Source organism: Ochotona curzoniae, unplaced genomic scaffold (genome assembly GCF_017591425.1).
Source record: "Ochotona curzoniae isolate NIBS_2020 unplaced genomic scaffold, NIBS_Ocur_1.0 contig_1014, whole genome shotgun sequence".
Lineage (NCBI taxonomy): Eukaryota > Metazoa > Chordata > Mammalia > Lagomorpha > Ochotonidae > Ochotona > Ochotona curzoniae.
The window spans coordinates 37,396,356-37,421,582 of NW_024464920.1; the positions used below are offsets into that span (position 1 = coordinate 37,396,356).

Sequence of the window (25,227 nt, forward strand, 5' to 3'; positions counted from 1 at the left end):
AAGAAGCAGGTGTACCACTTACTTAACAATATCCCAGTGGGGAAAAAAGTCATTTTATTCTCATGAGGCACTTTCAATGTATGTGGGGTGTGTGTGTCTGTGTGTGTGAGTGTGTGTGGGCAAGAGTGGGGGGGCAGGATAATAAATACTGTGAGGATGAAGGAATGCCCCTCTGAGCTTGCAGGAGGGCATGGCAGCAATGTACAGAGCTGTAGGGGTGCAGTCTGTAGACAGGAAGGAGAGTTCAAGGCTGGCTGCAAGGCTGAGGTGGCAGGAAGTGTCCCCTCTCAGCCCAAGAAGCCAAAGAAATTGGAGGAGCGGGGGGGTGGGCCCATGAGCATGGGCATCTGGTTCTTGTGGGTGATCTTGATCTGGGAGGGAAGAAGAGGACGCATCAGAGGCAGTTCCTGGCACGCTGGGGACTGCAGCCTCAAGGGGCTGGGGAGATGGGGGGTGGACAGGATGTGGGGAAGGTAGCTGGACAGGTTGAGAATTCAAGGTATGGGAGGAATGGTACACAGAGACAACTGCGAGGCCTCAGGAGAAAGCGTAAGCTGGGGCTTGGAGGTTTCTGAGCCCTGGAGTCCGGGGCTTCACTTTCGGGAGGTGCAGGGGGAGACTCACCGTGCAGGGCGTCTGCATCCATGGCTCCCCGTCGATTTGCATTGGGAGGGTTTTTGTGGTGCTGTGGGGGCCAGGGAAGGTTCGTGGAGATCTCCTGACCTGACCCTCACCATGACTCAGCTTCTTACCTTCCTCTACCTTACCCTCTCCCCTCCCGCCCCATTCACACACACACTGTGCCTGGGACACCAGTGTTCTCCAGGCCCCTCCCACTCCTTGTCTGGGCAGGGAGGGCGAGGGTATCCTCACCGGAAAGTGATTTCAGAGCACTTGGCCAGCCGATGTCCAGCACTCTTGAGTTTGGTGTAGATCTGGCCCATCTCAATGGCACCCTCCAGCCCTACAACCTCCAGTCGCTTGTCGCTTAGGTCTGGGGGTGAGAAATTGAGTAGAAGTTGGCTGCCCCCAAAGGGAGGGGGTCACACCTTCACCTCAGTCCCACCCAGTCAGTGCCCAGGCTGTTCCTCTCACCTGGCACACAAGTTTTCAGGATATCAGGGTCAGTAATGACTTTAGCTGTGTTGCCCAAGGCCTGGTTGATCCCATAGATATCACCAGGAGGTCTCTTGGTATCACCCCAGAGGTTGGAGCCACCATGAGTGCTGGGGATATTGAGCACCGCGATGCCTTCCAGGGACTGGTTGCTCAGATCCAGTGGTTTCCCACAGATCTGAGGGAAGTGGAGCAGAGCCCCAGGAGGAGAGAAAAGAGATCCTCATCTCGTGGCTGAGTCATGGCTGCCATAGTGGGAAGGCCAGGATTTGGAGGGTTTCAAGCGGGGGGAAGGGAGGGGAATAGGGACTCATGTTTCCTGAGGACTTGAGGAGTCAGGGTTGGAGAGCTGAGAAGTCCAAGGGGTACAGGTTCAAGGACATGAGGGGTTTCTGAGGACGCCTGAGAAGGGAGACCTGACTCAATGAAGCTGCAGTCCAACTCAGGCGGGACATGACACATACCTCAACAGTCAAGGACTCCTCCAGCTTTTTGCACGTTGAGAAGATGGATTCGGACGTGGCAAACTCAAAGTACCACAGCTTGTTCTTCATTCTGCATCAGCCCCCAATTTGCAAGGCCCAGCAGGGAGGGGACAGGTTACACAGAGATGGCAGGCCCCAGGGAGGGGATGGGGAAGAATATCAACCGCCACCCCCCAACTCCACAAGGGGCTCTCCTGGCATGTCATCACCCCATTAAGCACTGTGAGTCAAATTTGGTCACAATCTGCTCCCTACACCCCACAAACCCGCTGGGTAGGCCCGCATTGCTCCATTCCTTTTGTGCACCTGCTATTGAACTTCTCGGGATATTTCTCTCGCATGACGTGGAACCGGTGAGCAATGGATGCATCCTGGGGAGGTCAAGGCCTGTCAGACCAGAATCCCTCCACCACCCCTCTGCCTCAGCATGGAGCTGACTCTCTCCGCACTTCCCCTGCAGGATGGTTGCAGCACATCCCAGTTTATCCTACACCTCACACCTACATACTCTACTCCCCTGTCTCCCAGCACCAGAGTCCTCCTCCTCAGCCTCTTCACGTTCAGCCCTGGACCTTCCCATCCCCACATGCCTATCCACTGACCACTCCGATGGAGAAGTAGTTATTGATGATCTGAAAGGGGACCGGGTCGCTCTTTTCCTCGGTTTGCTGAGGGATCACCTCGATAGACCACCGGTCTATATGAACCACTTTACTCGTCTCTAGGTCCTTGAGGATCTTGGCCAGATTCTGTCCTTCATACCCTAGAGGAGGAAGAGCAGCAGGTGAGTGTGGAGCCCTAACTGAGAGAGATCTCCTTCTCTCAGCTCCTTCCCTGACCCATCTCTAAGCATCTCTGCCCTGGTGCCAGCCAGGAAGCTCAGGCACCACAACTCCCACAGCTACTCCCAGGCTCAGCCTCTTGCTGAGCCTTCATTCCATTCTGCTGTGCAAGGTGACTGTTTCCTATGTTGTGTGCACATCTCCAAATGACTCCAACATGCATCTGGAACATTGGAGAGAACACTGGCAGGGGAAATGCTGACAATGACTGTGACAAAACAGGGATAATCTCCCTGCAGTCCCCACCCCTGCTGTCTCACTCCATTCTGCCAGATAGATGCAGAATAAAGCAATGAAGTCCACATTGTGTGACGCTGACACAGTTAGTAGAATAAAAAGTTCAAGAGCAGGGACCAACACGGTGGCTCAACACGCTAATCCTCTGTCTTGGCAATGCCAGCATCCTGTATGGGTGCTGGTTCATGTCCCAGCTGCCCCACTTTCCATCTAGTTCCCTGTTGATAGCCTAGGAAAGCAGTGGAGGATGCCTCAGACCCTTAGGCCCCTGCACCCATGTCAGAGACCAGGAGGAAGTGTTCTTGGCTCCTAACTTCAGATTGGCTCAGCTCTGGACATTGAGATAATTCAGGGAATGAACCAATGGATGAAAATCTCTCTGTGTCTCTCCTTCTCTCAGTAAAACCTGCCCTTCAAATTAAAAAATGATTTTTTTTTTAAAGTTCAAGAGTAAAGTGGGACCTCCAAATAAACTCAGATGTGTATGGGAATATAGTGCACAATAACTTTTCAATTAAGAGTGGAACAAAGTGGGCCCGGCGCGGTGGCACAAGTGGTTAAAGGTCCTCGCCTTGTACGCCCGGGATCCCATATGGGCGCTGGTTCTAATCCCGGCAGCCCCGCTTCCCTTCCAGCTCCCTGCCTGTGGCCCGGGAAAGCAGTCGAGGACGGCCCAAAGCTTTGGGAACCTGCACCCGCGTGGGAAACCCGGAAGAGGCTCCTGGCTTCGGATCGGCATAGTATCGGCCCGTTGCGCTCACTTGGGGAGTGAATCATCGGACGGAAGATCTTCCTCTCTGTCTCTCCTCTCTGTATATCTGCCTTTCCAATGAAAAAATAATAAAAAGAAATCTTAAAAAAAAAAAAAAAAAGAGTGGAACAAAGTAGCATATTCTATAAATGCTGCCAGATGCAGACATCACTGCTTACGGCAGAATGAATTCAAGATAGATCAAATAATTTAAATGAAAAATATGAAGTGGGATTGGCATCAGACAAAAATTGAAGTGAATGTTTTTATGGTCTTTGATTGGTAAAAGCCTTTCCGGAGTAAAGCACAGAAGTGGGAGCAAATAAGAGGTACAGATAGGATTATATTAATTGTTTAACTATTTATTTATTTTTATTGGAAACTCAGATATACAGAGAGAAGGAAATACAGAGAGAAAAGATCTTCCATCCATTGATTCACTCCCCAAGTGGCCACAACGGCCAGAGCTGAGTTGATCTGAAGCCAGGAGCCAGGAGTTTCTTCCTGGTCTCCCATACAGGTGGCAGGGTCCCAAGACCTTGTGCCTTCCTCCACTGCCTTTCCAGGTCACAAGCAGGGAGCTGGATGGGAAGTAGGGCAGTCGGGACACAAACCAGCACCCATGTAGGATCCCAGAGCATGCAAGGTAAGGACTTAAGCTACTAGGTTACCATACTAGGCCTGAATTATATTACATTTTTAAATTCTGTGTGATTATATAAATAAAAATACATAAACAAACATACACTCTAAAAAAATTAAAAATGCACCTATAGGGACTGGTATCGTGGCAGGTTAGCTACATTTTCCATAATGCCAGCATCCCATGGGAGTGCCAGTTAGAGCCCAGCTGTTCCCTTTACAATCTAGTTCCTTGCTGCTAATAGCCTGAGAAAGCAGCAGATGATGGCCCAAGTCCTTGGGACCCTATACCCACATGGTAGACCTGGAAGAAGCTCCAGGATCCTGGCTCCTGGCTCCACACTGGCCCAACCCCAGACTCTGGCCATTTTGGGAGTGAACCAATGGGTGAAAGATCTTTTTCTCTCTCTCCCCATCTCTCCCTCTCATTCTGCCTTTCAGCTAAATAAAATACATATTTTATATTAAGAAATGCACATACTTTTCCCAATATTTCCCAAAACTGCTTTTGGGACAGGTGTTTCAACACAGAGTTTAATACAAGATAGATAATTGCATTCCCTATTGGATTTCATGTGTTAAAGTCACAGCATTGCTTCTAGTTCCAGTTTCCTAATGGATCCTTGCCAGTCACATGGGTGACTCAGATTGAGATTCTGGCCCTCAATTTCAGCATGGCTGGGTCTTGGCTATTGCAGGCATGTGGGAAGTCAGCAGAAGAAAACTCTTTCCACTATTGACCATCAGTAGTCAGTAGTCCACATGTGTGATTATTGGCTCCATGCTTCAAGTCCATCGATGCCAAACAGTGAACAAGTGGCACCCAAAGAGGGACTTGGAAGCAGACAAAAAAGGCGATGGAGCCCTTTCCCCACCTCCGAAAGAGGTTGTGCTCCTTAGAATTTTCTGATGGATCCTAAGGAAAACTATAGAATTCCTCTATGGCTCATTCATCCTTGAAAGTACAACAGCTACCTCAATTGCTACCCTGCCCTTGGGAAAAATAGAATACCACACAGAACCTCCTCAAAGAATGGAAGAACCAGAACACTCCTTTTGGTTCACAACAGGCTGAAAGTCTTCCTGAGACCCTTAGGGATTACAACAATTGACTTCAACAAAGAGAAGCCTTGAAGCTCCAAGCAGTACTTTGGATATCAATAACATTCATCTACTAGGAACCCCTAGACCTACCCTCTTGAAGAACACCCTGCTACTGTTGCCCTTCTACACCCTTCTTAGCATGAAGCAGTTACAGCAGTCTTTGCCCCCTGTCCTTAGCAGCAGCCAGGGTCCATTCTGGAGGAAGGAATGTGAAGAGTCAGACAGGATAATAGGCAGTTAGGGTCTTGGGTCCCTGGTAAAGTTGCTTTGTAAAACATTAAGTCTGGCTTCTCCCCATTTCTTGCTCTTCTAAGAGTACATTCCCCCTAGTTTACAAAACAGAGAAGAGGGATCTCTTGGACAATTGATTGGATATACAAAGAGAAATACTTTCAGATAAGGGCGTGGAAATAGTTGATGGGTTCCATAGACAGGCTTATGGGAGACCATGTAAACTCTTCAAAGCCTTCTCCCTTATCCTATGTAACCCTCATTGTAGAAAAGCTTGGTGCCACTAATAAACTTCAGCTATTGACCATTAAAAAAAAGAAAAGAAAAAAAGAAAGCTTTCTTTCCATTTTTTCTTAATTCATTAATTTCCTCAAATGAATAAACTAATTAGATATTTTTTAAAAAAACATTTTAAAAAGATTTTATTGGAAAGGGAGATTTACAGAGAGGAGAAACAGATAAAAAGATCTTCACAATTTCACTCCTCAAGTGGCCGCAATGGCCAGAGCCTGAGCTCATACAAAGCCAGGAGCTTCTTCCTGATCTCCCACACTGCTTCAGGGTTCCAAGGCTTTGGACTACCCTCTATTGCTTTCCCAGGCCACAAGCAGGGAGCTGGATGGGAAATGGAGCAGCTGGGACACGAACCAGTGCCCATATGGGATCCTGGCACATGGAGGTGGAGGATTATCGAATTGAACCCATTGCACCAGTCCATCACATGTATTTCCTTTAAAAATGATTTCAGAAACTGTTAGTGTGACACAGCTGGTAAAGTTGCTACCTGTAATAGCGGCATCCCATATGATCACTGGATTGAGTCCTGGCTACTCCACTTCAGATTCAGCTCCCTGTTAATGGCCTGGGAAAGGGGTGGGGGATGGCCCAAATGCTTGGATATCTACTCCCACATGAAGACCCTGGCTCTATCCTGGCCCAGCTCTGGCTGTTGCAGCCATTTGGAAAATGAACCAGTTGGTGGAAGTCTCTCTCTCTCTGCAACTTTGTCTTTCAAATAATTAAAATAATAGATAAAATACATCTTTGTTTAGAAAAGAAATTCTTGGGCCCAGAGGCGTGGCCTAGCAGCTAAAGTCCTCACCTTGAATGCCCCAGGATCCCATATGGGCACCAGTTCTAATCCCGGCAGCTCCACTTCCCATCCAGCTCCCTGCTTGTGGCCTGGGAAAGCAGTTGAGAATGACCCAATGTTTTGGGAGACCTGGAGGAAGTTCCTGGCTCCTGGATCCGAATCGGCACAGCACCGGCCGTCGCGCTCACTTGGGGAGTGAATCATCGGACGAAAGATCTTCCTCTCTGTCTCTCCTCCTCTCTGTATATCTGACTTTCCAATAAAAATAAATCTTTTTTTTAAAATTAAGTGATTTATTTTTACTTGAGAGGCAGATTTACAGAGAGAAGGATGGACAGAGAGAGAGAGAGGTCTACTGCTTCACTCCCCAGATGGTTGCAACAGCCAGAGCTGGGCCAGTGTAAAAGCCAGTTTTTCTGGGTCTCTCATGCGGGAGGGAGCCATCCTCAACTGCTTTCCCAGGCCATAAGCAGGCAGCTGGATGGGAAGTGGAGCTGCCGGGACATGAACTGGACCACATATGGGATGCTGGTGCTACAGATGGAGGGTTAACCAGTTGAGCTATTCCACTGGTTCCCAGCCCCATACATCTTTTTTTTTTCTCCCTAAACATTTATTTAATATTTATCAGAAAGGCAGATTTACAGGGAGAAAGAGAGATGGAAGGAAAGATCTTCTATATGCTGGTTCACTCCACAAATCACCACAATGGCCAGAGCTGTGCCGATCCAAAGCTTGGAGCCACTTCTGGGGTTTCCAGTATGGGTACAGAATACTAAGGCTTTGGCCCATCCTCCACTGCTTTACCAGGCCACAAGCAGGGAGCTGGATGGGAATGGAGCAGCTGGGACATAAACCAATGCCTATATGAATCCCAACACTTGCAGGTGGAGGATCAGCCTGTTTAGCTATTGCACAGACCATCAGCCACTGGCCCTTAGCCCCATAAGTCTTAAGAACAAAACAAAACAAAACAAAAAGTACTGCGGCCTCTGCCATCCATGCAGGAGACCCATCCTGATTTTCCAGATCCTGATTTCATTTTGGTCCAGCCAACATTTAGGGTGTGAATGAATGGACAGGAGACCTTGTCTCTCTTTCAAATAAAAATTTTTAAAAAGTCAATAAAAAAATTTAAATCATAATTAAACGGGATTGAAAGACATTTGTTTTGGTGCAAAGAAACATTGAAATCCCAAAGAAAAAACACAGAGGAAAAAGTCTTAAAAACTTCACAGGATAGATTACGGGAACTTTTACTTTTTTGGCTTATAGATCGGAAGTATTTGAATTTTTTTTTATGTCGGGCATGTATTATTTTTATAGTTGGGAGAGAAAAAGGTTAAGAAAATAAGCCTTCACTTCCCCACATTCCATTGATAGCTCAGCCCACTGTCATTTGCGTGTCTCCCATCCCACCCTGCTTTAACTGTCGGCCAGGCTTGCCAGCACTTCCTGCCAATGCCAAGAGTTTGTTTTCCCTTCTAGTTCCAGCTCATGCAACTCCTCTGTCAGTCCCTGCAGTCTCACACTCTTGGAGACACAGGACCCTAGCTGACTGCTTTCTCAGTTCCTGTAGTAGACCAGATGACCTCCGTTCTTGCCCCCAAGCTACCCACTCCCCAAACTTAAGCACCTGCAAGTATGTCACCTTGGCTGACAGAAGAGTGTTAGCAGACGTGACGCCATCAGAGACCTTGATGTTGGAGGTGATCCTGGCAGCTTGGATGGGCACCATGGGATCCCACCCCAGTTGCAAAGGCAGAAGAAGGAGGCAGGAGGAAGAGCCCTGGCTGGCCACAAGACAAAGGAAGCGGAGGCTAGAGCCTAACCCTGCCAGCTGGAAGAGCAGCGGCCAGCCGGGGAATGGAAGGAGGGAAAGCCAAGTCCAAGCCTTAGAGCTGAGAAAGACGACATATTTTGACAACACTTTGACTTTGGCCCAGCAAGACCCATTTGAGATGTCTGCCCTCCAGAACTCAAGGACAAAAAATTCGTGTTGTTGGTGGTGACAGCAGGTGCCCCCTGGCCTTCCTACGGCCTCACCTCTGCTGCTCCCAAGGTCTCTCCAGCCCCTCCCACTGGGCAAGCTCATTTGCTCTCAGAATGTCACTTCCCACCCAGCAGCAGAGGATTCTCTGATGTGTCCTTCTAGCCTGGATTTTTCTTCTAAATTCCTGATGCCTATTTGCAACATCTGCAACATGTCCACCCGGTGGCTTTTCTGGCATCTCAACATGTTTAAGCCTGAATCAATCGTCTTTAAAGCAGATTTCCTTCTGTACTGTTCAACTTTCTTAAAAAAAAAAAAAAAATTCAGGGCCCAGCATGGCCTAGCAGCTAAAGTCCTCGCACTGAAAGCACCAGGATCCCATATGGTCGCCGGTTCTAATCCCGGCAGCTCCACTTCCCATCCAGCTCCCTGCTTGTGGCCTGGGAAAGCAGTTGAGGATGGCCCAAAGCTTTGGGACCCTGAAACACACGTGGGAGACCCGGAAGAGGTTCCTGGTTCCCAGCTTCAGATTGGCGCACTACCGGCTGTTGCGGTCACTTGGGGAGTGAATCACTGGACAGAAGATCTTCCTCTCTGTATATCTGACTTTGTAATAAAAATAAATAAATCTTAAAAAAAAATTCATTCTAGGGGCTGGTGTTGTGATGCAGTAGGTTAAGCCACTACCTGCAGTGCCAGCATCCCATATGGGCACTGGTTCATATTCCAGCTGCTTCATTTTTTTAAAGGATTATTTATTTTTATTGTAAAGGCAGATATATACAGAGAGGAGGAGAGACACAGAAGATTTTCCATCTGATGGTTCACTCCCAAAGCGGCCACAATGGCTAGAGCTGAGCCAATGTAAAGCCAAGTGCATCTTCCACATCTCCCACATGGGTACGGTGTCCCAAGGCATTGGGCCGTCCTTGACTGCTTTCCCAGGCCACAAGCAGGGAGCTGGATGGGAAGCATGACTATCAGGATCAGAATCGGTGCCCGTATGGAATCCTGGCGCGTTCAAGGTGAAGACTTTAGCTGCTAGGCTATCACGCCAGGCCCTCCATTTTTTTATTTGAATTTTTGTTTTTGTTGTTATTGTTTTTGTTTTTTGGGTCCTCCATTTTTTATCTAATTTCTTGCTAATGATCTTGGGAAAACAGTAGAAGATGGCCTAAGTGCTTGCACCACCCATATGGAAGACCCAGATGGAGTTCCTGTGTTTGGCTTCTTCCTGGTCCAGTCCTGGCCACTGCAGCCATTTGAGAGTGAACCAATGGATGAAAAACGTTTCTCTCATACTCTTTTTCTCCCTCTCTTCCTGTTTAATTCTGCCTTTGAAATAAGTAAATAAAACCTTAAAAAAAAAGTTGGGCTCGGCGGCATGGCCTAGCAGCTAAAGTCCTCACTCTGAACATGCCGGGATTCCATATGGGTGCTGGTTCTAATCCCGGCAGCTCCATTTCCCATCCAGTTCCCTGCTTGTGGCCTGGGAAAGCAGTCGAGGATGGCCCAAATTGTTGGGACCCCGTACCCACGTGGGAGACCCGGAAGAGGTTCCTGGCTCCTGGCTTTGGATCGGCGCAGTACTGGCCATTGCGGCTCACTTGGGGAATGAATCATCAGATGGAAGATCTTCCTCTCTGTCTTTCCTCCTCTCTGTATATCTGACTTTGCAATTAAAAATAAATAAAATCTTTTTTAAAAAATGCTTTCAGAAAATTCATTCTCAAGGCAGAAAAGCAGAGTTAACAAGACCTATAGGGCTCTCTGTCATTTGCTGGTTCACTCTTAAGATGCTCACAGCTTAAGCTGGGCTGGCCAAAGCAGGGAGTCAGGACCTCAATCCACATCTCCCACCTTGCTGGCAAAGATGCAGTTATTGTAGCTGTCACCACTACCTCCCAGAGCCTATGTTAGCAGGGAGCTGCAACCAGGCGCTGGCATCAAGTGTTGAACCCACACACTCCAATGTGGCATCTAGGCTTTTTTTTAAAGTCTTATTTATTTTTATTGGAAAGACAGGTTTATAGGGAAAAGGAGATACAGAGCAAAGATCTTCCATTCACTGATTCACTCCCTGACACAACAGCCAGAGCTGAGCCCATCTGAAACCAGGAACCAGGAGCCTCTTCCTAGTTTCCCATGCCAGCCTAAAATAAAATCTTTTGAAAAATCAGTGCCTTGAGCCAGCGCTTGGTGCAAGAGGCTAATCCTTCACCTTTAAGTACCAACATCCCATATGGTTGCTGGTTCAATGTCCTGGTTGCTTCATTTCCCATTCAGCTTGTGACCTGAAAAAGCGCAGAGGGTGGTCCAAGTCTTTGGGTCTCTGCACCCATGTGGGAGATCCAGAAGAAGTTCCTGGCTCCTGGCTGTGGATTAGCTCAGCTGTGGCCATTATGGCCATTTGGGGAGTGAATCAGCACATGGAAGATCTTTCCTTTTCTGTTTCTCTTTCTCTCTGTAAATCTTTCAAATAAAAATAAATAAATCTTGGACCCGACAACATAGCCTAGTGTCTAAATCCTTGCTTGCATGCACCAGGATCCCATATGAACGTGTGTTAATATCCCAGCTGCTCTACTTCCCATCCAAGTCCCTGTTTGTGGTCTGGGAAGGCAATAGAGGACGGCCCAAAACCTTGGGTTCCTGCACCTGCGTGGGAGACCCAGAAGACGCTCCTGGCTTCAGATCAGCTCTGCTCTGCTGTTGCGGCCACTTGGGGAGTGAACAAGTACACAGAAGATCTTTCTCTCTGTCTCTCCTTGTATATCTACCTTTCCAATAAAATAAACAAGTAAAATAAATTTTTAAAGAAAAAAATTAGCATCCCAAGAAGCAGCAAATATAGTAGACTTATTTCTGGCGCTCCCACCACAACCTATTGGTTAACTGTCAAGTGCCAGGGCTTCCAGCTCATTAATTCCAGTGCTGCTAGGCTGTGCTGGATCGAAGAATCAAACTCAAAAGAAACTGAAAACACCGCAGGCAGACAACACAAAATAGATAAAACCATTTCCGTGGGAAAGGCATTGGGGCATAGCTGGTTAAGGTGCCATCATAATGCTGGCATTCTGCATGGGTGCAGGTTTCAGTACTGGCTGGGCTGCTTCGTTCCTGGCTCCTGGCTTTGGCCTGGACCATCCCAAGTTGTTGCAGCCATTTGGGGAGTGAATCGGCAGATGAAGATCTCTTTTTTTCTCTTTCCACCACCCTCCCCTTGTCAACTCTGCCTTTCAGAGAAATAAAATAAATCTTAAAATCACTTCCACAGACTGTGTAGCTTGTGATCTGTGGCAGAGAAGGCGAGAGGGCTTAGCACAGCATCCACAGCCCTCTACACCCTACACCCTTCTCTCCTTGGCCCGACACTCCCTCTTTTCTGCCTCACACCCTGCAAGCCAAGTCCCATCACCAGAAAGTTCTCCCAGTTTCCCTACAGCACTATGTTGCCTGGGGACGCCTGTCCTTACCCGGTTCCTCCACTGAGAGTGCCTGCCGCCCTCCATGTATGACTTGAGTGCCCTAACCTTCAGGGAGATCTCAGAGCTGAATTCTGAACTCCCAGACTCCAGGGCACTTCAAACACAGCCCACCATGCCCCGAGCTCTTTTATCTACCCAGAGCAGCCCTGAAGCTCTCAGAGAGCAGCCAACAGACTGGGCCATATATTCAGAAAGAATGACAGGCAATGCACACGCAACCCCTGGTGAACTGCCTGGGTAACTGAGTGACTTGGGTCACAGCTTCCTGTTAGTTCCTTCACTCAGCCCTGGCTTACTTAGCTCTTCTCCAATCCTCCTGATCTTCCCAAAACATTTTCAGGTTTAGAGGGGACTGTCATCCTTGGCCCTTCCAGGGTCTAATTTCAGTCCCTGCCTCTTCCTTTCAAACATCTGTGCTTCTCTTCCTTCCCCAACCCTTTCTCTCTAGACTCTCCCCTGGGTGCCTCTCCTTTCCTACTCAATTCCCCCCAGCCCAGCCATCGGCAAGACCCCTTCCCTTGCCCCTTACCTCCTCCCCATCTTAAGCAACGAGCCAGATCATTTCCAGTGCCCAGGGGCAGCACAGCGACCGGAGGCACAACAGGCAAGTTGGCTTTGTCTGAGGAGGCAGGCCAAGAGATGGAGGCAGGGTGTGAGTTCTTCTGGAAGATTCCAATCCCCTACCCAGAGCCTCCCTCATGCACTGACCGATGGTGTCAAGAATCCAACCCACGGTGCCATCCCCCCCGCACACCAGGATCCGGAAATCGGGGACGTCTCGGAAGAACCTAAGTCTGAGACAACAAACAGGGAAAAGAGGAAGAGGGGTGACAGTTGGAGGGGGTGTTTCTCAGCGCTCTCGTCTTCTCCTTTCATTACAAGCCTTGAGTTACTAGCAAGGCCAGAGAAAAGGCTCATGGGAATGCTGGGGCCCCTCTGCCATGGCCAGGGAAATTCCAGTGCTATCCACTGAAAGTAGGACAGAGACAGGCCAGAGTGCTCAGGGGGCCCGTAGGGAAAGAGGCGTCCTGAATCCTGGGCTCTCACGTTCACTCCCGTCCCAGCACGCACTCTCTCCTGCCCTTTCCCAATGCACACAGTTACACAGCCCCCCAGGAACACTGGAATGGGGGGGTCGGTGAATTAAGCTGCTATGTGGGATACCCATAGCAGAGTCCCAGTGCCTCTGCTTCCAGTCACGCCCACCCTAAGGCCCCTGGGGGGAAGCAGGTGATGGCCTGAGCGTTTGGGTCCTTGCCACCCATGTGGGAGATTCCACACTGAGTTCTAGGCTCCTGGCTTCAGCCTGGCCCAGCTAGTGCAGACACTTGGGGGAATGAACCAACAGACAGAAGTTCTCTCTCCTGCTCTCTTTCTCTCCAATAAATTAGAGTCTTTTAAAAAAAGAAGTAACCCACAGCCCATCTCTGCTCCTCACCCGGCCTCAGGATCATCCTTGAGCAGGTTGAATACTTGCCGAGGGTTCAGTATATACTGGAACTTCCAAAACACCCTGTGTGAGGGGGAGGAGGGCTTGTGGCTGGTGAGGGGGAATTCCAGGGGTACTACCCCCAGCTTCCCCTATGGATGGTCCCCTCAAGGCCCTTACGCGCCCTCCCGCTCCGTCTCAGAAGACCCGGCCCGTCCCTCCTCACCTCTGTCCCTGCTTCCCGCCACTCTTAGGATTGACAAAGACTAGAAGTGGGTGAGTATTAGACACAGGATCAATCTGTATTGGGGGAAAGGAGTAAGGGTAAAGAGAGCAGGATTTTGTCACAGGGCGCTGGGACCGGGAGACGGGGGCAAAGAGCATACCCCCATCCACACACACACCAGAGACTTGCTCTCTCTCCCTGCCATCACCCCAGTAAGAGCTTCTAGAAGGCTGATACCCTTCCCTCGGGTTTTCCCATTTCAGGTCCTGCCAGCCAAAAGGTGTGAAATGCACCCCTACCCCCACGTGGGAAGCCCAAGTTCTCAGCCCTGTACCCGCAAAGCCTCGGAAGTGCTCATGTTTGAATCATCCAAGGTCTTCTGGCTGGCTTTGCTTTGTCTCCGATCCTGTCCAGAGACCTGAGTGGGGAGGGAAAGCCAAGAGGGAGAGAGTTAGATTGTGCCTGCATCCTGCACAGGTGTGTGTCTCCAAGCTTTGTGTTCAAAATGATGCTGTGTGAGTGTGTGTGTGTGTGTGCGTGCGTGTGACAGGGTGGTGCTCCTGGCCTCTCCTAGCTGCTGCCTGAGGCACTCACCAGCACGCTGGGATAGATGGAAGATGGGGGGAGGATGTGGTCTCTGAGCACCCCACAGTCACACTCCTGGCCCATGGCTTGTAGGCAGTCATCATGGATCTGAAAAACATGGGGCATCAGAGAGAGTGGGGGACCCTGCATTCTTTTCAACTTAGAAGGGTGGGCTGGAAAGAGAACCTTCAGGAGTAGGGCCCCTGGGACGCTAAAAAGATAAGAGAGGCTGGCATGGTGCAATAGTGGGTACTGGTACCTCAAGTGGGTGGGGGTTTGAATTCTGGCTGCTCCACTTCTGATCCAGCTCCCTACTAAGGGGCCTGGGAGAGCAGCAGAGGATGGCCCAAGCGCTTAGCCTCTACACACATGTGGGAGAATCAGGAGAGGCTCCTAACTCCCAGGGTCAGTCTAGCCCAGTACTAGCTAGAATAGTCACTTGGGGAATGGACCAATACATGGAAGCTATCTCTCTCTCTCTCTTTTTTTTTCTTTCATTTTAACTGAAAGGTGGAGTTAGAAAGAGAAAGAGAAATAAAGAAAAATCTTCTATCCACTGGTTCACTCCCCAAATGGCTGCAAAGGCAGGAGCTGGACTGGTCCAAAGCCAGGAGCTTCTTCTGGGTCTCCCACGTGGGCGCAGGCGCCCAAGGACTTGAGGCATCCTCCACTCATTTGCCAAGTGCATTAGGAGTGAGCTGCTGTGGAAGTGGAACAGCTTGGACTCACAGACACCCCTACGAGATGCCAAGGCTGCAGCCAGAAGCCGTACCCACTATGCCACAGCACCGGCCCCCTTGTCTCTCCTTCTCTCTCTGGAACTCTACCTTTCAAATAAAGGAGATGAAAGAAAAACACACACTGTAGGTGTGAGAGAACTGTGGGAACAGGCCCTAGGCCAAACCTGCACGGACAACTCCCAGACTGACCTCTAGGTGGCACCACACACAATGCAGTCCGGTCAGGCTGTGGTAGATGCGGATTTTTTTCTGACAGCGGTCACAGCGCCCCGACTCACAGCCTCCTCGCACCCACACGTGTGATTGAACCTTGCGGGGGCGGAAAAACAGGTTTTTGTCAGAGGAGGGTCTGAGCAGGGGTTGGAGAAGAGAGAGGAGCTGAGAGTAACAAGGGGTCAGGGGCCAGGGCAAAAAGGGCAGTGATGGCGACATGGGTGGTCAGGGGGGGGTCTCTCACCCCAATGTCCTTCCGGGACTTGGCGTAGGTGCTGACTTCACAGGGCAGGGCCTTCATTGTACAGTGGTCGTGGACAGTGTACTTGCAGACTGTGGGGGAGGGGAGCAGGTGAGAGGCCCAGCTGCTGCTCCTCTCCCTCTGTCTTCATTTGGTGGTAAGGGAGAGGGAAGGTGAGACAGATCTGGAACTTGTTAACTCCTTGCTCTGAGGGTGTGGCAGAGAATGAAGGGGGTGTGTGATCTCCAACACCTGTGCCTCTGTCTCATCCTTCCTTTAAAAACAGGACCATTCATGTGTCAGCTAGGCTTGGTGGTACAAGAGAGGCATAGAGACATCCACAATAATAGTGTTCATTACATCTCATAGTATGTGTGCCCCGTGGGAAGCACGTCTCATGCATCCACTAGGTAATGCTCATAGCTACTGCCTCTTCACAGAGGAAAGGAAGGCATACAGAAGTTAGGTGGTTTCCCCCAGGACTGAAGCAAGCCTAGGAGTTAAACAGAGCCCTCTCTCGCTCCGAGGACTGGGCTTAGAGACCCTCTTGTGTCCTGCCCCCAGCCTTCCCCTGCACCATCACTCACGGTTACAGCTCAGCCCCTGTTTGCCTAGACCGATGCACGACTCGCAGAGGTTGCAGTAGACGGGTCGGGGGAACCTCTTGGGTCTCCACATGTGCTGTCCATCATCCTTCAGTGTCTGCAAGGACACAGCAGACAAGAGCGAGTGAGGCAGCCCCTCTGAGGGCCAGCCAGGGCAGCTGCGTGTCTGGGGGCGGGGCGGGGGGAGACGCCTTGGTACTTACCATCTCCAGACCCAGCAGCACCAGCAGTGGCACGGTGGTGGCCCCGGCCCGGACCCACTCGGCCAGGGAGACAGAGCCGCTGCCGTCGTAGTCAATCTCCTTCATCATCTCCTGGAGAATCTGCGAGTGGGCAGGGACTTGGAGGGGCTGCTCTGACCCCACTCGGCTCTTCACCAGAGCACCCGAAGGGGGCTGGGGGCGGGGAGGGCAGACTCCCTAGGGAAAGGCTAGGAAGGAGGAACTGCCATACCGGCCTCAGCTCCGACACATCCCAGTCCAGGTATTCAGCCATTCGCATCATCTGCAGGATGATCTTCTCCACTTCCTGGCGCAAGGAAAGTAAGAATGGCCACGTCGCATTCCCACTACTACCACCATCCCAGCTCTTCGCCAGATGTCAGGGTTCCCAGGTTCTACCCCAGATGACGCGCCCCCATCACTGTATGTGTCCGAGGCAGCCCTCCCCATTCCTATCCATAGCATCCTCCTTGAGTCAGGAGCTTAGACCCTACTCCCTGACGTAAGCCAAGAGAAACTCAATGATTTCCCCAGGCCTCCTCTGCATCTTGGGACCCTGGAAGGGTTGAGATGGGAAGTCCAGCCAAACAGACACATGCTCCCTTGCCCCACATCCTCTGGGTCCCCCGACTCACCGAGCTATCCAGGATCCCATTCCTGTCCGTGTCGTACAGCTTGAAGGTGACTGTGGGGTGTTTTTTTGCGGGGGGGAAGGGCAGGAGAGGGCAAGGTCATTTTGTGAGAGACACTCAGAATTCGTAAAAGGGAAACAGAGATGGGGAGAGATTTTGGGTGAAAAACATGGAGCTGGGAAGGGGACTGAAGGAGACCCAAAGGGAGGGCAAGTGGGCATGCAGTGGCTTTGCCAGGGCAGACAACACACACTCCCATAGCCCGAGAACATCCCAAAGTCCCCTATGTGAGAACACACCAGGGCATTTCCAAAAGCTCATAGAAAATGAAATTCAAAAACAAGCTTTAGTGCCAAGTAATGTTTGAAATCCAAGCATGGTTTTTTTCACAATATGTATGTCTCATGAGTTTTCTGAAGCCCCTACATGAGCATGGATTTCAATGATTTCTTTTGCACCAAAGTCAACATTTTGTTGTTTTGCCTGTTTTTTGTTTGTTTGTTTGTTTGTTTTGAGCCAGACAGAGACACTGAGAGCTCCTATCCAATTCTCCCAAAATGCCTGCAATGGCTGGGGGCTGTGCCAGAGTCTAGTCGGCAGCTGGGAACTCAAGAATGGCAGGGGTCTAGCCATCGCACCTGCTACTTCCCAGAAACCAGTTCTCAGGGACCAGCATCAGGAGCCGAGCGAACCTCGGGACTCAGCCAGGGAGCACTGGCATCCCAGCCCTATCTGTGTCTTTTGATTCCATTTTCCGTGAATCTTTTGAAGCACGCTCATGTAAGACGGGGGGGAACTGGATTGACTATGGCGGATGGCATTAGGGATAAGTCATCTGGGGGTGGGGGAGATAAGAGGAAATGGGCCCGTACTCTGGCCCCACCTTTGTCTGGCCCTGTCAGCCTTTAGGAATCCTGAAAGAATGAGGGGAGAGAGGCTGGAGAACCCTTTTCTTTTTCTCTCCCCTTCCTCCCCTCTCCCAATCTAGTAGGGTAACTCACACTCCAGCTTGTCTTCCGGCCGGCCACCCTCCAGAAGAGAAAAATAGCAGGAGACATCACTGAGACACACCACATCTGGTGATGGAAAATCGCAATGGATCTGAGGTCAGGGGTCCCCCTATGTCAGCTCCTCTCTCCCCTTAACTTTCCTCCCTCTGGCCCTGCCTGAGCCCCCCAGCCCTCACCCCCACACCATGTGACTGGATTGGACTCTCATGCTCAAGTTCACACCTGTTGGATTTCTCTTCCAGCGGCCCAGGCCAGCCCTACCCGAGTGACCATACCTTTTGAAACAGTACTGTCTGAGCAGTGATCATTCTGGAAGGATTGGAACAGGGCCAGGCTGAGATGGCTGGGAACATCGTCCACATCCAGATAGATTTTCAGGAATTGTTGAAATCCTTCATAGCCAATGGCCTGGGAGAAGAGTGGACATCACCCTTGGGAGTGGTCAGGGCTGGGGACTAAAGGCTGGGGAGTGGGTGGGCTGGGAGCTGGGCAATGATGGAGACAGAGGCTGTGGATGCAGAGCCCGGAAGTGCCTGGGGCAGAACTAGGGTGTCTGGGGCCTGAATTCACTGACTCTCTAGTTTGGTCCTAACAATGTCTGTTGTGACAGCAGACACTAGAGTCTCTAGGAAGAAGGGCAGTTCCAGACTACTAATCCTAAGACATGGATGGGAGGAACTGGCCAGGGAGAGGATTTGCCCAGCGGCCACGCACATCTCCTTGGAGGTACTGGGACATGCGGTCTTCCTCAAAGAGCTTCAGGACGTCGATGACCTTTTTGGTGGAGTCTAGGGGAGAAGGAAGTGGGAGAAGAGCATTCAGTCCCCCGGCTGTTGCTACCTCCTGCCACACTCCCACCCAAGACATCCAGCAGGGGAAAAAACAAAAACAAAAACAACAGCAACAACAAAATCAAATGAGATGATGCAAGAAGTTCCAGGGAAACACATGGGAGGATGGAGAGGAATTATTCTTAAACTTTACTTGTCTGAGACCTAGAGCAAGCAGCCCAGATATAGGAAAGGTGGGCTCCCCTAGCTGGTCACGGGCCTAAGCGCCCGAGGGGCTGGGGCAGGGGGTGGGAGGAGGGGTTGCGGGGAAGAGGGTAGGTCCCCCTGGTTTGAGCCTCTGGGAGGAGGACTCACATTCCATGTACTTCTGCAGCTGGGCGAAATCGCTGGGGCTGATCAGGCCCCTTTCCTTAGCCATCTTTTTGTTTTTCCTGAGGATGGCCAGAAAGGCAGCTTCGTAGTAGAACCTCCCACGCTTGGTCCTCTTCAGAGGGTAGGCCTGAGGAAGATGATGGCAAGCCCCAGCTGTCCCCGCCTCGTTGCTGCCTGCTCCACTCGGCCCTCCGCATCAGCCTCCTCTTCCCTTAGATCTCTGCTCGCCCTGACGGGGTCAGTCCTCTGTCTCATCTCTGACTCATCTTTGCCTTTCTCTCGCCTCCATTTCTGGATGCTTCTGCCCCAGTCGGTCTCGATTCATTTTGACCACCCTCACCTCCCCACCTCAACACTCGGCACTGTCCTGTCTGTGGTCCAGGCCTACCCCAGCGCCTTCCGCTAATCCACAGGCCCCTGGCTCTGCAATGTTCCGCCCTCCCACCCACCCAGTTGCCCAGCTGCCCAGCTGCGTTTGCCCGCGACCCCAGCGAGGCGGTGGCGGCCGGTCAAGGTCTGCGGGCGGCAGGGGTAGGGATTCTTACAGCCTTGGCACGGTGCCCGGGCCACGACCCCATCTCGCTCTGCCTCCAGCCGGCCCCCAGCCCGTTCAGCCACTCTCTCTACCCGGGCCACCCACGCCCTGCAACGACCTCTAGCGCTTTTGACGCGTGCCAAGGAATCATCTTCGGCTGGGTTCCTAGCTGGGGCTCCGCCTCGCCCGCGTTCCCGCGGAGCTCGGCTGGGGAAGGGAGGGGACCCAGGCGCGCGGGGCTGGGAGGAGGTGCGGGTAGGGAGGGCTCTGGGCGCGCGGCTGGAGGCTCCGAGACCGAGACCGGGGGCTTCCTTCTTCCCTGGCAGGGTCAGCAGAGCTTGAAGTGTTTCGGAAGCCCGGCGGGGGGGCTTGGATTGTCAGACCCAGAGACCAAAGAGCAGGCATCACGTGGATCCTGCTGACCATCAACCTGGGGACCGCCTGCCTTGAGGCTCGCCTAACAGCTGCAGCCACAATAAAACGTCTTACATTATCATTCTAGTTCAGCCAGGTAACGCAGTCCAACAGAACTAGGGCCAGTCACATCTGGCTTTCTTTCTCAGCTGTGATAACACTGTGGGACTTGGCAAGGCTGTGTGTGTGAAATAGGAAGAATGAATCTCGTCTTACAAAGTCTTACATGAAAGAAGACACCAAAAGAGCCGTGTACAATGCTTGGCATGGTGAAAGCCACCAAGAATTGGCAGCTAGTACTGCATGTATAACTAAAATCAAATCTCAGGAAGACAGGAAATGATCGGTACGATCAGTCATGGATGGGCAAACAGCCTCAAACTGGCCGACGCAGTGGTAGGTGGAAAAGTAGAAGCCCCAGTCCCAGGATGGCATGGGGGCCTCTGCCTACACGTCATTCTGTCCTCCTGTTGTCCTCCCACCCCCCTGCACTCCCTGTCCTCCTGCTCCATACACACAAGCTAAGTGCAGAGCTGGCAGGTGGACTGTGCTGTCTGCCTGCGACCCTCCTCCTTCCTGTGTGCAGAGCCAGCATCATGCATGCCTGAACTGTCAGCTCCGTCAGAACGTCGTCTTTGAGTGTTCTGGGCTGAGGAAGCTCCCCTCCTTTGCGCAGTCCACACCCCTACCACCTTGCTGCCTTGATAGAACTAAGCCCAAGTGGAAATGATTTCCCTCTATTTATTTCTGCGTTGATTGTCTTCTACCAAAATAAAAGTTTCTTGGGGGGCAGGCACTGCCCCCTCAATACATAGCTAGTGCTTAGCATGCAGTGGGTGCTCAGTATGGATTGTACATAGGGTTGTGCAAGATAAGGGAGTCATGTTTTGGGACTATTAATCTACCTAGGGGTAAACAGCATGCCAATGTATCCACCAGGTGAATAGAAGGTATTGTGGCATACATACAGTAGGTGCTAAATAAAGAGATTTTTTTCAATGACTAGATGATGTACAGAGGGATTCCAGCAGCCACTCATGGATCAGCTCAGGAGGGCAATCAGAGCCTATAAAAGTAGCCCAGCCCCTCTCCTTTGTGATGGTGCCAGCCTCTACCCTGGGTCCCGTCTGCTGTTCACCCCTGCCCAGGGCACCGTTCCTGCTCCCGCTGTGACATCAACAGCCTGCAGAAAGGATCTGGCTGTCTTCAGGAACTATAATCTAATGACTGCTACCAACAGATCTAATGAGTGTCTAACAGTCTCAAGATCAATAGGGCCTGTGTGGCTTAATTAGCTTCTCTAATTACCCCTGGGGATTCTTAGATGATTCCAAAGTTCTAGGAAATGGAATCTGAAAAGTGACAGAGAGCCAACCAGAGCCAATGAGAGAATGCAGGACGGTTCTCAGCTTTCCTGTCATGAGTCAACACTTTCCTGCCCCTTCCTGTCTCTTCCAGGTTCTAAACCTGGAGGGGTTGTGTACTCACACAGGAAAGGGGAAACACATGGGCTTTGCAATTAGGCGTGAGCGATTAGAATCCCAGCTCTTAGATGAGTCCTTCAATCTCCCTAAACTTCAGTTTTATCACTGGTAAAATGGGTACCTGGAGTCACATGGTTGGAATTAATACAAGAAAACACATGCAAGGTACTGAATAGCCTGAATGAAACAGAGTAAACATTCCATAAGTGCTAGCTACCATTGTTATTATGAAAGGTGATACTTGGAGAAAACCAAGTCTGGCCAGGTCAGGCAAAGAAAACGATGTTTTGATTGGAGAGACACACGCTAGATCTCCCAGGAGCCCTGTGGTACACGTCCCTCCGTTTTATTGGTATCAGGTGCAGCCACATAATAGTGCCACGATTCTGCACTTTGCCTCTAGGAGGCTGATGAGGTGGCTGGAAACTAGAGTGTCAGGGTTCAAGGACACCCCTGGGCTAGGACCTGGGATCTATTCAGTTGTCTTTCTGCTTTCTCCCCTGTGGCGGCTCCTGCATGTGTGGCTGCTCCTGGACTCACAGGCAGTGAGTTGCAGAATCCTGGGACCTTTAGACATTTGGAACAAGTCCTATTTTGTCCTGGGACTCCATCCCAACCCTGAGGCTATAACCTGGGCTAGTCCAGGCGAATGCCAGGGCTGGGAGGAGGGTGGGGTCTGCTGCCTGCCTGCCAGCTATTCGTGACTCACCCTTCCCTCCACTCCTGGCTTCCCTACCCACATCCAGCAAAGTTGACTTGGAGGCTGAGGACCCTAGGACATCCTCCGAACTCAGGGTCACCAACCCTCCCAGAGCCAGGGACCGGAGAAGTGTCATCCTGGCTTCAGTCCGTTACACCCAATTGAGAGCCCGTCATTCTCTGGTTTTAATTTTCAACATTAAATACAAACATTGCTGTTAGCCAAAAGACAGATTATTCTAGCAAAAACAAAGAGTTAACGTTTAAAGTTTCCTCATCTACTTTAGCATTCATTGGTCACATTCTACAGAAATCAATCATTCCTCAAGAATTAGCTGCACCCCCACCCTCCCACCCACCCTGCCACCCCAGGACATTCAGGTTGTTCCTACAAGAAACCCTGGGGGTAGGCACCCCTGGTGAGAGGGGCCCAGGTAAAATTATACAAACTTCTGACTCCCTTATCCATATCGAGTAAGCAGGGGGCGTCTATTTTCTGTTTTGTGTTTTTCCTGTCCATTCCTGCAACAAGTTGTGGTCCCTGAGAGGGGATTGCTGGCCTCAGAATTGATGAAACCTCCACCAGCATGGCCTATGGTGGCTTGCCCAGTGAAAGGGGACGGCGTGTATGCGCGCCTGTGTGTGGAGGGTGACAATGCATAGTACAGGAGGAAGTGTTGGCATGTCGGGGGATGTGGGCTTGTACGTTCTGAGACTTAAGAGATGCCCAATAATATTTGCGTGTCTTCCTGGCAAAGCTCATCTCTCCCGGTAGCAGGTGGAAAGTAGCTTTCAGACTCCTGTTCTCAGTAACTTCCCGGTGACAGGTGCGAGAAGGATGCGGATGGGGAGTTGGGGATCAACAAGCCAAACAAAAAGCCCTCCCCACCCGCGCAGCGGCGGCGGGGCAGGTTCCAGAAGGGACTTTCCTCCGGGTCGGTTCCCGGGGAACTGCGCTTCATCCCTTTTCCGCGAGGGAGCCGGAGGGATGCAGGGAGGAAGACATGGGGTAACGCTGCCTCCTGGCCCTGGCCCAACCTTCCCCTGCCCCTGCGACCCAGCTCAAACCCTCCCAGGATCGCTCCAGCTGTCACGCTTCCTCTCGCCCGCCCCAGCAGCCTGTACCCAACCCGCGGGGTGGCCCCTTCCGCAGCCCCCTCTCGCCCCGAGGAAAGTGCTTGGGAGGTGGCGGGAGTTCGCAGGGTCTCTACCTTGCCTGGGGGAGGGCGTGCGGTGGGAGCTGAAGCGCCGGCGCCGGAGCTGGAGTCCGAGCTGGGTTGGAGGGGACGGGCCAGGCAGACGCGCCCGCCGCGGGGCCGCCCCGCTCCTGACGACACAGCTGCCCGCCCACCCCCGCCGGCCCGCCCGCGCCCGGGGCCTGGCGCCCCTGACTCCCAGCACCTGGAGGCCGCAGAGGCCCCAGGGTGCATGTTTCCAATGCGCCATGATCTGTTCCCTCCTTGCTAAGTGACTGCAGGGCTGGGTCGGTGTAGCTTTCTCCACTTCCTGCGCTCACGTTCTCATGGCTCTGCTTCTGTTTTCCTTTTATTTCTCATCACATCTTCTCCCCTCAGGTCAAACCTTGGGGGCCAAGATAAGTGGCCCTGGGCGCTGATAGAACAGCTGGGCAGCTGCCAGCCCACCAACGTCTAAGAGCTGTCACTCCAGGCTCCCCTGACCAAGCTCCCTCCTTGCAGGTGTAAAACCTACTCAGGAGGTCCCATAGGGACACCCAGTCACCTCTCTCCATTGCGCCCACTGCTTGAGATAGTCGTAGCCAACCTTCTTCAGGCTTCTCACCACCTTTTCAGACCAGTTCCTTCTTTTTTCCTATGGTTCCCGATCTCAAGACTGAACTCTGGGGTGGGTTTGAATGCAGGAAGAGTTCTCTGGTCGGCTTCCATGCTTTCTCCCTGTCCTAACCCATCTGCTGTACCCGCTGACCTTGGCAGGTGGTGCGGTCCAAAGCAGAAAGGAGGGAAGTCTTTGCTTAAGTTCCTGCCTAGGATCTGCTCAGTAGGGTTCAAGGTTCTTGGGCAGCACGTGTACAGGTAGAGTAAGGGGAGAGACCAGGCAGAGGGACTTACTGGTAGATTTAGGCACCCTGCTCACCAGCCCCACCCCAGCCCTTGTCGAACTCCCTCCTATCTTTTGTTGAAGTAGGGCAGAGAGTCACAAAGATTTGAGTTCCTGGAACCATCTCGATTACACCTGGATGTGCGAAGGAGGGGGAAGGGCATTGGCTATGTCTATAAACAAACACATTTTGAAGGTTGGGTTGGAGGAGACAGGGCATGAATATATGATGCCCCCTAGTGGAACTACAGGGATCTAAGCAGTTATGGCTTGGTTTCAAAACAGGCTTATTGGGCCAGATGCCTCCACTTGGAGCAGAAGTATGAATGCTGACTAGCAAGCTTTCTTTGGGAGCACTGTTGTTGAATCCAAGCTGGAGATCCCGGGCGAGGGTCGCACAGGCTCTGTCCCCTCTGCCCCTGGGTCAATGCAGGTCTCATCTCCCACGCCTAGCTACAGAGACAAGGGCCTGGCCCCTCCTTAGCCTTTATCCATCCAGTGTTTTCTTCAGTGTTGGCAAAACCTGGTCTCTCCTCCCCACATAACCTCTTAGTCATCATCCGCAGAGACTTCTGAAGGCCTGCCATATACCAGGTCCCTTGCTGAGTTCTGCAAGACAAGCAAAGACATGGCCTGGTGCAGATGGTGCAGACACAGCACTAGAGCTGTTTGATGTGTGTCAGGCCTTCCCGCTCTGATCCACCCAAAGCAGACACAATGTACAAACAAGAGCACAGTACCCAACCCTTCTGCCCACTCGGTTCTGGCCTTGGGTTGCTCCTCCAAAAATCCTGAGAAGGGAGGACTCTTAAAGTACTTTCCTTGCAAATGCTTACACCCTATGTACTGCCTGCTTTAAAACAACAACAACAACAAAGGATTTATTTATTTAAAAGTCAGACTTACACAGAGAGTGCAAGAGATAGGCATGGAGACAGAGATCTTCCATCTACTGATTCATTCTCCAGATGG

General features: G+C 51.4%; 1 protein-coding gene across 3 annotated transcripts; it reads right to left on the bottom strand.

Moving 5' to 3' along the window:
• Positions 1–22: 22 nt before the first annotated feature.
• On the bottom strand, positions 23–23,494 carry DGKA (diacylglycerol kinase alpha). Of its 3 annotated transcripts, none has more exons than XM_040983999.1 (24): positions 23,391–23,494; positions 19,030–19,174; positions 18,599–18,672; positions 18,160–18,292; positions 17,876–17,950; positions 16,878–16,927; positions 16,475–16,549; positions 16,225–16,344; positions 16,004–16,118; positions 15,420–15,508; positions 15,152–15,271; positions 14,232–14,330; positions 13,972–14,055; positions 13,638–13,711; positions 13,421–13,495; positions 12,691–12,776; positions 12,512–12,601; positions 2,204–2,364; positions 1,908–1,972; positions 1,581–1,671; positions 1,096–1,294; positions 874–994; positions 625–685; positions 23–371 (listed from the first exon to the last, which is right to left on the bottom strand). In XM_040983999.1, exons 2-24 carry the CDS (start codon positions 19,091–19,093, stop codon positions 288–290), a joined length of 2,205 nt encoding a protein of 734 aa, XP_040839933.1. In that variant the 5' UTR covers positions 19,094–19,174; positions 23,391–23,494; the 3' UTR covers positions 23–287. The 3 variants fall into 3 exon arrangements, with proteins under 3 accessions (XP_040839933.1, XP_040839926.1, XP_040839938.1); XM_040983992.1 differs by lacking the exon at positions 23,391–23,494 and adding an exon at positions 19,593–19,775; XM_040984004.1 differs by lacking the exons at positions 18,160–18,292; positions 18,599–18,672; positions 19,030–19,174; positions 23,391–23,494 and having other exon boundaries at positions 16,878–17,788; positions 17,876–17,932.
• Positions 23,495–25,227: the final 1,733 nt, after the last annotated feature.

Excerpts from the sequence above, each read along its gene's own strand:
- DGKA (XM_040983992.1), bottom strand. The coding sequence starts at position 19,625 with ATGGGGTCGTGGCCCGGGCACCGTGCCAAGGCT. Across the intron at positions 18,673-19,029 it reads GCTGCAGAAGTACATGGAAT|ACTCCACCAAAAAGGTCATC; the intron begins GTGAGTCCTCCT and ends CTTCTCCCCTAG. Across the intron at positions 13,496-13,637 it reads GGCGGGAAGCAGGGACAGAG|GGTGTTTTGGAAGTTCCAGT; the intron begins GTGAGGAGGGAC and ends CCCCTCACACAG.